General features: G+C 44.4%; 1 protein-coding gene across 10 annotated transcripts in view; it reads left to right on the top strand.

Moving 5' to 3' along the window:
* The first annotated feature begins 877 nt into the window (after positions 1–877).
* The window catches only part of DDHD1 (DDHD domain containing 1), a 71268-nt gene continuing 59480 nt past the window's right edge, over positions 878–12665 (top strand). For all 10 annotated transcript variants that reach the window (XM_060418059.1, XM_042252534.2, XM_027971876.3 and 7 more), the window contains exon 1: positions 878–1953. In XM_060418059.1, coding sequence (XP_060274042.1) covers positions 1104–1953 — 850 coding nt within the window. In that variant the 5' untranslated portion in view covers positions 878–1103. The remainder of the gene's footprint in view (positions 1954–12665) is intronic.

Below are 12665 nucleotides of genomic sequence, written 5' to 3'. Positions count from 1 at the left end.
CAGCATTCAGCCTGTTCCAGAAAAGGAGCCACAGAACCAGGGATGCATAGAGAACAGGAAGAAAACTTGAAGGTTACAGAATCACATTGCTATGAGACTTTTTTCAAGAGATCACCTAGTTCAATAATTAATTTTACAGATGAGGAAACCAGAAAGATGGAGGTTAAGTAACTAGCCGTGGCTAGTTATCAAAACTAATTCTAGAACCTGATTTTCTGGTTTTCGATTTAGTAATCTATCATAACCGGCTGGACTTGACGTTATTATAATCAACATTGACTGTGCATCCACTGTGGGAGAGATTGAGACATACAGACTCGGTCTCCAACAGGGGCCTCACGACGTTGAGAAAACAGGAAATAAGTATTGAAAGACAAACAATACCAGACGGCATATGAACGCAGATCTAGACCTGGGTTTGAGTGGGAGTGGAGACGCCACATTAGGAATCAGTGGGCAAGGAGTGGAGTGTCCTCGGGTGGGCCAATTCTGAAAGGACTGGAGCCAGGTGGCTGATAAGGTCCACCCAGGGCTGCAGGCAGGCCTAAGGTCACAGAAGCAGTGTCAGGAGAATCCAATTTTCCGGGGCCCTCTCAAAGGGTAGCTTAAGCCTTGGCTCGTGACCCAGATTGCAAGGATGAATCCGGTAAAGCTTCTCCACACCTGGGCTCTGACCCTCAGTAGGGCGGGGGCCGAGGCAGCAGCGCCGCAGGGAAATGGGAACGGAGGCGAGGAGAATTGAAAAATCCTGAGCTGACCGGGATGTCGCGGCGGGAGAAGCAACGGGGGCCACGCCCGCGCTACCGGGGTTGAGAAGCGGTTTCCGGGACGGCGCGCGCGGCCGGCGGGGCGGGGCCCAGGGGCAAGCACCGCCTACGTCGGGCTGCGTGACAATGGGGCGGGCGGCGGCACGCGGCTGCGGCGGCTGGGGGCCTCAGGGGGGGCGGAGCCGCCGCTGCCGCTGCCGCTACCGCCGCAGCCCCCTTCGGGATTTGAAAGATTAAAAACTCCAGGTGGAAAGGGCAGCGACGTTGAATGTGTGGCGGAAGCGCTGGGGACCACGGCTCAGCGCCGAGCCGGGCGGCCGGCGGCGTCTCCACAGCATGAATTACCCAGGCCACGGGTCTTCGCGGAGCTCCGAGCGTAACGGCGGCCGGGGCGGCGACGGCGCCGCCTGGGAGCTGGGCTCGGACACGGAACCGTCGTTCGGGGGCAGCGTCTGCCGCTTCGACCACCTGCCGGCTGGGGACCCTGGCGATGACGAGGTGCCCCTGGCCCTGCTGCGCGGGGAGCCGGGGCTGCACTTGGCGCCGGGAGCGGAGGACCACAACCATCACCTGGCGCTGGACCCCTGCCTCAGTGACGATAACTATGACTTCAGCTCGGCCGAGTCGGGCTCCTCGCTGCGCTACTACAGCGAGGGCGAGAGTGGAGGCGGCGGCAGCTCCTCGTCGCTGCACCCGCCTCAGCAGCCGCCGCTGGTCCCGTCGAACTCGGGGGGCGGCGGGGCGGCTGGAGGAGGCCCCGGGGAGAGGAAGCGCACCCGGCCCGGCGGCGCGGCCGCCCGGCACAGATACGAGGTGGTGACGGAGCTGGGCCCGGAGGAGGTGCGCTGGTTCTACAAGGAGGACAAGAAGACCTGGAAGCCCTTCATCGGCTACGACTCGCTGCGCATCGAGCTCGCCTTCCGAACACTGCTGCAGGCCACGGGGGCCCGAGCTCGGGCCCAAGACCCGGACGGCGACCATGTGTGCGGCCCGGCCTCCCCCGTGGGTCCGGCCTCCAGCTCCGTGGAGGACGAAGACGAGGACCGCGTCTGCGGCTTCTGCCGGCGCATTGCGGGGCACGGGCGCGAGATGGAGGAGCTGGTGAACATCGAGCGGGTGTGTGTGCGGGGCGGCCTCTACGAGGTGGATGTGACCCAAGGAGAATGCTACCCGGTGTACTGGAACCGTGAGTAGCCGGCCGGGGGAGGGAGCGGGACGGGCTGCCTCTGCAGGGGCCGACACGCACCCGGGTGGGTTTGGAACTTAACTGCGGGGAGAGCGAGGCGCGTGAGGCCTGGCGATTGGTCCGAACAGGATGGAGACCGTGCAGGCAAGCTCCGGCAGGTGAAGGGTAAAGCGAGCAGATGGCAAAAGCCCAGTCGCCTGGGGTCAGGAGGAGAGGATACTGCCGAGGTAGCGCCTCCTGGGTAAGCCGGGTGCTGCAGCCACCCCCTGGAGGTGATCCAGGAATGGATGGCCAACCCGAAAGGTTTAATTTCGTGATTCCTACCTGAGCTTTGTCCATCCAGGGATCTGATTCGGTCTCGTTTACCCTGCACTGCTTATGATTTAAATACCGGTTTGGCTTCTGGACTGGAAATGTTTGAGAGAATCTGAATAACGGTTCCGTTATGGATTTGGGGGAAGAAAATTAATCCCTGGCGGGAAGGGAAGGGATAGAGGTTGTTCTCACCGGTGCGTTCAGGAGAGGTGGAAAAGCACTTCTCGAAGCAGTTATGACAAGTGGGTCCGCTCACACTATGTGGAATGCTCATATTTCTCTCTCAGGTCCTTGCTTACATATTTTCATTTTTGCCTCTTAACGTTGAAAAGTTTCAAGGCCCGGGCCTTGGTTTTCTCATCTGTAAAACAGGGATAATTGTATCTATGTGTAGGGTTGTTACGGAAATTAAATGAGGTAATATGCTTAAGGGCCTGGGAGCTGTGTTTGGCACACATGTAAGTCCTTATTCGTAGATAACAATGCAGTTAGGTTTGTAATTAGATTAAGGAGGAAGGCTGTCAGAAATATCTGCCATTGCATGTAACATGTTTTATATGTAAAATAAATATTCGATGGTACATAAGCTATTGGCGCCCAGTAATTTGTAATATATAGCTGTGATTTTTATGGGCCCAGTGCCCTAGCTCAGATGTCTTCCTTTATTGTCACTAGCCTTAGGTCTTCCATACACCTTATAACATTCTGCCTTGTATTAATTACATGTATTGATGACTTAGCTTCCTTTCTGTATGTTTAGCATCTAACGGGAAAATCCATCATCTTTATCTTCATGTTTTCATTGGGCCTAGTGCAGAAAATTTTTTAAAAACAGGTATTGAATTGTATATGTGATTCTAATAATGTTAAAACATTCACATGTTAAGCATGAGTCACTAAGACAGCAATTACAGCACGTATCAAATCACCGAATAAAACAAGCATAGCAGGAAATTCAGTTTCTTACTTCCCTTTAAGATGACATTGAAGGCATTTGTTACCACTTTGATAAAGCCAGATTCATCTAGGCCCCACCATGTCACTCACTTCTTTTGATTATAAGCTCACAAAGGACAAGATATGCTTGCATTCACTCATTCATTCATCTTTTTCCTTTTTGCCAGTATTTGTGCATCACAGAGTACTCTTGTGAAGGCAGTAGGAAAGGTGGAGGAAAGGACAGTCCTTACCTTTGAGGAGCTTCCCACTAAGTCTTTTTCTTCAGATGACCTAGACATCATGATAGATTTTTCTTTTGAAGACAGAAGGACAAGGACTTATTGGAGTCAGAAAGTGGGATAAAATGCAGGGCATTCTTGGAGAGGGGGCTGGAAACCAAGAGATGAATCTTACCCTTTTAGGTCAACTAAAGTATAGTTACCAAGAATACTGTGTGCTCTTTTGATTTATGATAAGATTGTTAATGCTTGCATAGTGCTTAACTGTCTACAAAGCGACTTTTCGCATTCATTATTTCATAGTGATAGCAAATGAGTGCTAATGTTCTTTATATGAAGAAGCAGGGTTCAGCGAAGTTAATGAACTTGCCCAAGGTCACCCAGCTGGAAAGTGATAAAACAGAAAGGCATATGCAATGATACAGAAGCATGAAACTGCATGGCATTTTGAAGAAACTAGGGCTGTACCTGCAGGGGTCAAAACACAGAGCTAAGCTTTGGAGTTTGACCACCACAGAGATAGAGGTGTTTGATCAGAGACAAGAGATTGTGAAGGAAGCCCCTGCCTTGTGAGTGCTACACTTAGGAGAGTAGCTAGAAAAGGAGGAGGGCGGGTATGCAGTGCTAGGGAATTTGGACTTTACCCTGCTGAGCGTCAGGGAACCAAACGCTTGAAGGCTGTCTGTTACTTAAGTGACTAGGGACAACACAAAGGCTGGATTGGACAGGTAGAGAAGATCATTAGAATGCTAGTGTCATAAATCAAGCAACAGTAAGGACCTACAAAAATTAACCTTAAAGGAAAAGTGGTCTTAGTCCTCTCAAATCATCTTTCCTAAATCAGACCACCAGTAGACTAGTTATAGCTAATTTTTGTTTTGTTTGGCATAACAGCAACACCTATTTTGACTCTATTTTTGCATTTTCTAGATAGCTTTCTGCAAGATACAATCCAGTATGTGGATTGTATCCCAAGGCTTAATATTAGTTACGATGAAAATGCAATAGTGCTTTTTGTCCATGATTTACTACTTCTCACAAAATCCCATGTAACTCCCTTCTAATTGGTTTTTCAGGTCTCAGTGTATTATTATATAAGTTTTCACACTGTCTAAGGAGAGTTCAGTCCCAGTATGGTTTCTTCAGCCTTTTCAAATGGAAAAATTTATAAATTTTGCAGCTTCTGACCTTTCTCTTATTTTACTTTTTAAACCTTTCTGGAAATTTTCTGACTGCTGATAAAAGTTTTGAAAAAGCCCAGTAAGTTCCTACATACCATGGTGATAGGATTCCAGTGACTTTTGTGACCTAATTCAGTCTACTTTATCTGGGTATTGAAGCCAATAAGTTAGCTATAAAGAAAGCTGTTAATTTATTTTTACTCTTTCTTTTAATAGGTAAAATTTGAACCAATTTGGAGTACATGAATTGGAAGGGGAACAGAAGTTTTGTCCACCATAGCTTAGAAGCCAATATTATTCCATATGAAAAGAAGTATTAATTATAGGAAGCTTATTTTTGTTTTATTGACTGTTTAGATGTTTTTCTGACTGCATGTGGGCCTTTTAGATAAAAATTGATCATTGCTGAGTAATGGCTGAGTAAACTCCCTCACTCCCCATGTTTCAACTAAGCTCTTTGTAGCCTGTTTATAGGCTTGTTTTGAGAATTATTAGCATTATAACATGCTTAGAACAATGGTGGCACAAGCACTAGGTGTTAACTATATCTGTGTGGATCTCAGAAAGCAATATACCTTACTTGTAGAAACTCACATGAAGGTTAGTAAGACTGGGTATTCAAATTGTTAGGTTTGTTTTCACCGGTCTTTACCTCATCACAGGTGAAAAATTTTTCTAATTTACAAATCATTTATTGTTAATCAGCTACCACAATATAAAAAGTTTAAAGAAAAAAATCATGTGAATGCTAATCTTCAGATTATCTGGAAAAAGAAAGATGTAAGTTGCTATGAACCTGGCATCCCAATTAAATTCTGATTATTTTTTAATTTTTATTGGAGTATAACTGCTTTAGCATGTCGTGTTAGTTTCTACTACACAGCAAGGTGAGTCAGCTATATATATATGTATATCCTATAAATGTTTGTCAGTAGTAATAGCAAGAAAGTGGCCAAAGCATTTAGTAGTATTTTGGGGAAGGCATTTAGAACATCATAGAGATTTTTGATGAGTTAAGAATAGTTTTAAAGCAATTCTGGTAGCAGTGATGTGTGCAGCATGCACTAGGGAATATATATTACTAATTTCTATTCACTAAATAAAGTTATTTTAATTGACCAAATGTTTATATGACTGTGTAGTTTCCAGAAGCAGTTATTAATTATAAGCCACAGCTTCCCTTACCCCACCCTCCCCTCTTTTTCTGTACTTATAAGACCTACATGCCTTATTATCCTAAACCATTTGCAGTTTCAAATACTTCAGAAATTAATCAGCCTTTATGATACATTGAAGAGAAAATATCCCAATAAAAAGGTAGAAAAATTAGGGCTTTTTCTGCAGGTACCCAAATTATATGATGTTTATTAATTTGGCACAGCTGTAACATCTCTTAGGTCTTTTTTATTTAATGGTTAATAACCTTGATAAGCAGAGAAGGCAGTGGCACCCCACTCCAGTACTCTTGCCTGGAAAATCCCATGGACAGAGGAGCTTGGTAGGCTGCAGGTCATGGGGTCGCTGAGTCAGACACAACTGAGCGACTTCCCTTTCACTTTTCACTTTCATGCATTGGAGAAGGAAATGGCAACCCACTCCAGTGTTCTTGCCTGGAGAATCCCAGGGACAGGGAACCTGGTGGGCTGCCGTCTCTAGGGTCGCACAGACACGACTGAAGTGACTTAGCAGCAGCAGCAGCAACCTTGATGAGTAATAATCCTTCATGAATCACAGGGTATCATGGGAAATTAATAGAGTCCAAGCTGTTAGAAGGTAATCTTTCTTGATCAGTTTCTACCTCCAGTAAAGCAGAACTATACAGACTAGAGACGCCTGATGCCGGGGTCCAGCCCCGGTGGATCCAGGGAATTCGAAGCAGGGATGGAGTCGGCGTCTAGAGGAAAATTGTTTAATTAAAGATAGGGAAAGAGATTAGAAAAGAATAGTGTAGTAGGAAAATTAGTGGAGAAAAGAGGCTTAATAACTTTGTTTACGTGGAGAACCAATAAAACCCTGAGACAAGGGGTTTGTACCACCTACGTAGGCCACAGGCATCTTCCCGGTCTCCCGAAGGAGTGGAGACACAAAGTGCCCCTCCCTTCAGATCTTAGAAGCCCAGGCAAAATTAGTAGGTTTGGCGAGCCTCCGCGCTCCAGATGGGAATTCAGCCAGAAAAGAGAACGAGAAAAGACCACACGGGGGAAACCAGTCTTTCCAGGAACTGGTCCTGTTTCTTTATTTTCCAGGGCCGCTTTTATACTTTTAGTTATACATAGAGATAAATGGAAAATACAAAGTCACGTGGGGTCAGCAGTCCTGACCCTTATTGAAACCATGCTTTCTTTCTGCATTCCCTCCAATATACAAAGTTCTCAGGTGATCTACATCATCTTCTGGCCAAGAGGCCTGCTAACATTTTATGACCCTTTCTGATGCTTACTCCTTGGAAGAAAAGTTATGACCAACCTAGATAGCATATTCAAAAGCAGAGACATTACTTTGCCGGCTAAGGTCCGTCTAGTCAAGGCTATGGTTTTTCCTGTGGTCATGTATGGATGTGAGAGTTGGACTGTAAGAAGGCTGAGCACCGAAGAATTGATGCTTTTGAACTGTGGTGTTGGAGAAGACTCTTAAGAGTCCCTTGGACTGCAAGGAGATCCAACCAGTCTATTCTGAAGGAGATTAACCCTGGGATTTCTTTGGAAGGAATGATGCTAAAGCTGAAACTCCAATACTTTGGCCACCTCATGCGAAGAGTTGACTCATTGGAAAAGACTCTGATGCTGGGAGGGATTGGGGGCAGGAGGAGAAGGGGACGACAGAGGATGAGATGGCTGGATGGCATCACTGACTCGATGAACATGAGTCTGAGTGAACTCCGGGAGTTGGTGATGGACAGGGAGGCCTGGAGTGCTGCCATTCATGGGGTCGCAAAGAGGTGGACACGACTGAGCGACTGAACTGAACTGATGATGATTAGTCAACCAGAAAACTTATTTTCTCCAAAGGTGATTTTTCTTAAGTTAGGCACCACCCTCCTCAGGCACCAGATAAAGTTGCATTTCTACAGGGTAAAGGTGCAGTGGGCTATAATCAAGAAAAGAATTTACTTAGCCTAAGGTCTAATGTGATTAATATCAAGGTTAATACTTATTTCTCCTATATGCTAGTTATATTCGTGTGTATAAGGGGCAAGGGATATGGAGACTTAGCAGCAAATATTGGCTCAACAATGAAAACCCTCCACCGGTATAATTTCTAACTAACTCGCTAATACTATACTAATAATTTTCTAACTTCTCAAAAGAATCTGTTTTAGAAAGTTTAGAGCATCTCGTGCCTCTCACGGTTGGGAGGCTGTGAACAATCACATGTGGCCAGACAAACCTGTCAGGTAGGCTAGAGAGCCATCAGAGGAGCTTGTGGACTGAAACACTCTTGTCACACCCAGGAGATTTATTAATTGGAGCTCTAAGTTAACTCCTCTTCAGAGAGAGGTGGTGGGGGACAGCCCCCCATAATGTCAGCAGTGTAGGTGAAAGCATAATGCAGTAAGGTATACAGGCTCTGGTTTTGGGGGTAGATGCTCAAGAATGTCCAGGGGGACCCCTGATGCTTGATCCTGCTTTGCGTAATGTCAGGCCTCCTTCCTCATGACCTTTGCCACCGGCAGGATTCCTCACGCTGGCGCCCGGCAGCCTGACTCTGAAAAACTGTTTGAGAATTGCGTTATCTCCCACTCGTTCAGCCTGGAAAGCAGCCTTGGGTATCACTGGAATTCTATTTGTTCAGGTTTTTAGAACCCTGGCAAAAGTCTTCTGAGAGCTCCATTCCAGATTAAGCCTGCTTTAGACTATTTTTCAGTGACCTACTGAAGCAGCACAAAGATAATGAATGAATAGTGGGTGACTTGTAGGGAGGGCAGGAGTTGGCACTACCCAGTGGAGGCATTCAGGACTTTTCTTTCCCTTTGCGTTGTGCCATTAGTTTAAAAACTGATATCAGTTATTGATCCGCCTTGTTTGTGTACAGCTCAAATGTGATATTGCCTGTTGTGCAAGTTACTTTATATAGATGTTCAGAGTGATTAGTCTGTTTTTCTTTCTTCCATCTGTCATCACCATCTTCTCTTCTTTCTTCCTTTACTATTTTGCCTTTAAAAAGACTTTTTGTACTGTTCGTTCTCCCAAATTATATCTTCCCTAGTGGCTCAAACAGTAAAGACTCTGCCTGTGATGCAGGAGATGCAAGTTCAGTCCCTGGGTCAGGAAGATCCCCTGGAGAAGGACATGGCAGCCCTCTCCAGTATTCTTGCCTGGAGAATCCCGTGGACAGAAGAGCCTGGTGGGCTACAATCCGTGGGGTCACAAATCTCTTCCAAATTGTATTTCCTGGGTCTTTTATCCTCACATCACACCCTCTAATTTCTGTTTTGCTAAGATCTTTGATGTCTGAAACCCTAGGGCTGATTCGTCTCTGTAGAGAACAAGGAAAAGCTGGATATGCTGTGGTGATCATGAAATCCTCTGAGAAGTACGGTCGCTGGGTGAGAAGAGTAGGGGGATCAAAAGCAGAGAGGGAAATGCAGCATGTGTTCACAGGAAGCCTAAGATGAAGATTACTGGCAGAAGAGATGTGGAGGGTAGGCAGTTCTTGAGTCCCTGGTTGTTGGGGAATCTGACCCAAGACCTTTATCTTTTCATGAGTCTGATGAAATTTAAACTGTGCATGTTATCAAGAAGAACTTCAACACTGACAAAAGGTGTAGATACAGTTTCTTCTTTTTTTGCCACAATATATTCCTAAAAGCTCAGTTAAAAAGTAAAGCAGGGAAAAACATTTTTATAGCCACTGTATATAACCTACAATTCTACTTTTTTGAGTTTGCCTTGGTAAAGGGAGATTGTGCTTAAAAAAAGATGTTGAATCACTGACAGAAGAGTGGATTAATAGGATGAAAAGCATAATGCAGATACTTTTTTATATCCCTGATTTAGGGGACAGGTGAAATTCAAAGCGGTGAAAAGTAGAAATTGCTTGTGCCAGAGAACTAAGGGAAATTGGTAGAAATATTGATATAGGCATATAAAATTCTGTATTGCTTTATTCTGTATTCTGTATTGCTTTCTAATTTTTGCCAGATTACCATACATCAGAATAAACTGTACAATCATTAATATTTGTTCTAAGTGCTTATTACATTTAGCTATATCTAAGTAATTTTATATTCGTTACACTTATATAGTCAAATAAACTCTCTTGACTGACTATTGGAGGCAAGGCCAGCCTTTGGAAATTATAATGTTAGTGGTATTTCTGTACCCTGCTGCTGCTGCTGCTGCTGCTGCTGCTGCTGCTGCTGCTGCTAAGTCGCTTCAGTCGTGTCTGACTCTGTGCAACCCCATAGATGGCAGCCCACCAGGCTCTGGCGTCCCTGGGATTCTCCAGGCAAGAACACTGGAGTGGGTTGCCGTTTCCTTCTCCAATGCATTAAATAGGACCTCAGATATCTGGACTCTTTAAGAAATATAGATTCCATCTGAATAGATGGCTTTTCCAAATAGCCATCTATTGAGAGTTAAGCTTTTATTTGCAAAAGTATAATTTTAACTGTGTGAATGGAAAACTCTAATATTACTCTTCCCTCTTTGGCGGCTACTTAGAGAACCATCATTCTGAACATCGATGCAGATAGTCCTTGGGAAACATGATACAGGACAAAGAACTGGATGAACTGTGCTAAAACATAAAATTCTAAATCACATGTCATAGAAGGAGCTGCAAAAATAACTTTAGGTGAAGTACAAGGAACAGAGTCAAAATTACTTCTGAGCCTTGATATACGTAGATAAATGCAATCTTGCATTGTATTTTACTACTTACTGCAGATGATCAACTTTCAGTTAATATTTTAGACGCAAGTACATTATTTTCTTATTCTATAGAATTGCTAATAGGCAGGCCCCTCAGGTGTATCTCATTTCTACCTGATTCACCTAGGATAGATTGTCAGGAAAGTTTGCATTTTAACAACTAACGCATTTTAATGTTAAGTACCCCCTGGTGGCTCAGATGGTAAAGAATCTGCCTACAATGCGGGAGATCCCTGGTTCAATCCCTATGTTGGGAAGATCCCCTGGAAGAGAGAATGGCAACCCACTCCAGTATTCTTGCCTGGAGAATCCCATGGACAGAGGAGCCTGGTGGGCTACAGTCCATAGTGTTGAAAAGATTCGGACACGACTGAGCAACTAACACACACAAACCATTTATTCAACTGAACTCGGAGTTGGCGATGGACCGGGAGGCCTGGCGTGCTGCAGTCCATGGGGCTGCAAAGAGTCAGACACAACTGAGCAACTGAACTGAACTATTCAACTTTACAGTTATACTAATTAAGACATAAGGAATGTCTTATATTTAAAGAAATATATTCTTTAACACCCCTATGGCCTTGTTTCTTGAAAGAAGTGAATAGTATTTAAGGTATAATTATATTCTCCAGAGTTTCTTACCTCTATGAAATGGATTTAAACTCAGTGAGTCATAAATATTAACAGTAGCTTTTGCCTAAATCAAGTTAGTATTTTTAATGTAATTATTACTTTCAGGTGGGATTCCCCAGTGTGTTTTGAGGTATAGGTATTTCTTTCATAAGGTAGAATTTTTAATGATTGCTCACAACTAATGAAATTTTGGAGTTGTAACATTTGTAGCCAAGCTAAATGATGATTAGGACAGTGACTATTTAGGTACCTTTGTCCTACAGTATTCCTCTAGAACATGGTTCCTGTCTAGTAAATGAGCGAGTGTTCAGGTATTAGAATGGAAGGCAGCATTTTGTTATCTACTTCTTAATTTACTACCTTTCATTCTATTTACCAATTAAACATAATTAGTGTCATACATAATGTTTTTACTCTGTCACTCATGTTTTGAGAAAGTTTGTTAACTTTAATATTGATTTTAATGTGAATTATCTCATATATGGACAAAAGTCTAGATTACATACCCAACAATCAGTATTCTCCCTTGCTTAGCTTACTAAACATTAAAGATGTAATCAAAATCTCCTCTGTGACATCTCCCATTCCCTTTTCTTCAGTCCAAAAATAACCCCTCTCCCAAATTTGTGGTTTATTCTCTATGAACCATCAGGAATTGCAGATGCAGGCAGCAGCCACCATCCCTAGGACTGAGATAGAGCACCCAAGGAAAAGGCTGTTACCTCTCAGTGCTGAGATTCTGACCCAGAGAGTGTGGCAGCGGTCTCAGGTGCTGCCCCTCTGGGACTGCTGGAAATTACCAGTGCTGGGGGAAGGCTTCCTTTGGAACTCACCACAGGCTGCTTGTAGGGGTGTAGGAGAAGTAGTTCAAGGGGAGGTGCCTGGCAGGTGATATTCCACTGTGAAACTATCTGGAGAGTTGTGGTTCTGGCTGAAGCTGACCATGGGAAGGTGCCACTGCTGTTAGCACCTGGGCGCTGCTAAAAAATACAATTCACACACTGCAAGAATTCAAAAGGTGAGCACACTGGAACCAGAGAGAAACCCCTTCTTCTTCTGTTACAAAGGACAGTTTGGTAGAAGTAGTTCATCAATATGTTAGCCACATAATGGTTTAAGTGGGCCTCTGTGGGGTTGATCTGGGACCCTAGCCATCATTTACAGCATTAATTCTATGCAAAGTATATTCAGAGTGTATAGTACTGGATAGTAGCTTTACAACAAGCTGTACTAAATGACAACGTATTTTTCTTAATCTTCCACCTCTTCGTTTTCTAGCCTTGTCTCTCATTATCTCCTTCACTTTTCCTTGTGTCTTCTGCTTTTCTTATGTCTCTTATCCTTGCTTATCTCTTCTTCCACTGAAGAGCAGCACTCTGCCATTCCTGTTTTCCCTTACTCTGTGACCTCCTTCCTCTTTAAGTTCTGTGTGGTCAAATTTTCCCTGGAAGTTTCTAGAGTCGTGAATTATAGGCATGCTTTGGACCCTAAGTGGGTGAACCTGTAAGGACATAGCTAAGCTGGAGGAAACA

This window comes from Ovis aries, chromosome 7 (genome assembly GCF_016772045.2).
Source record: "Ovis aries strain OAR_USU_Benz2616 breed Rambouillet chromosome 7, ARS-UI_Ramb_v3.0, whole genome shotgun sequence".
NCBI classification, from domain to species: domain Eukaryota; kingdom Metazoa; phylum Chordata; class Mammalia; order Artiodactyla; family Bovidae; genus Ovis; species Ovis aries.
Note: the sequence above shows the minus strand (reverse complement) of the source record. Positions and strands in the feature narration are given on the sequence as shown.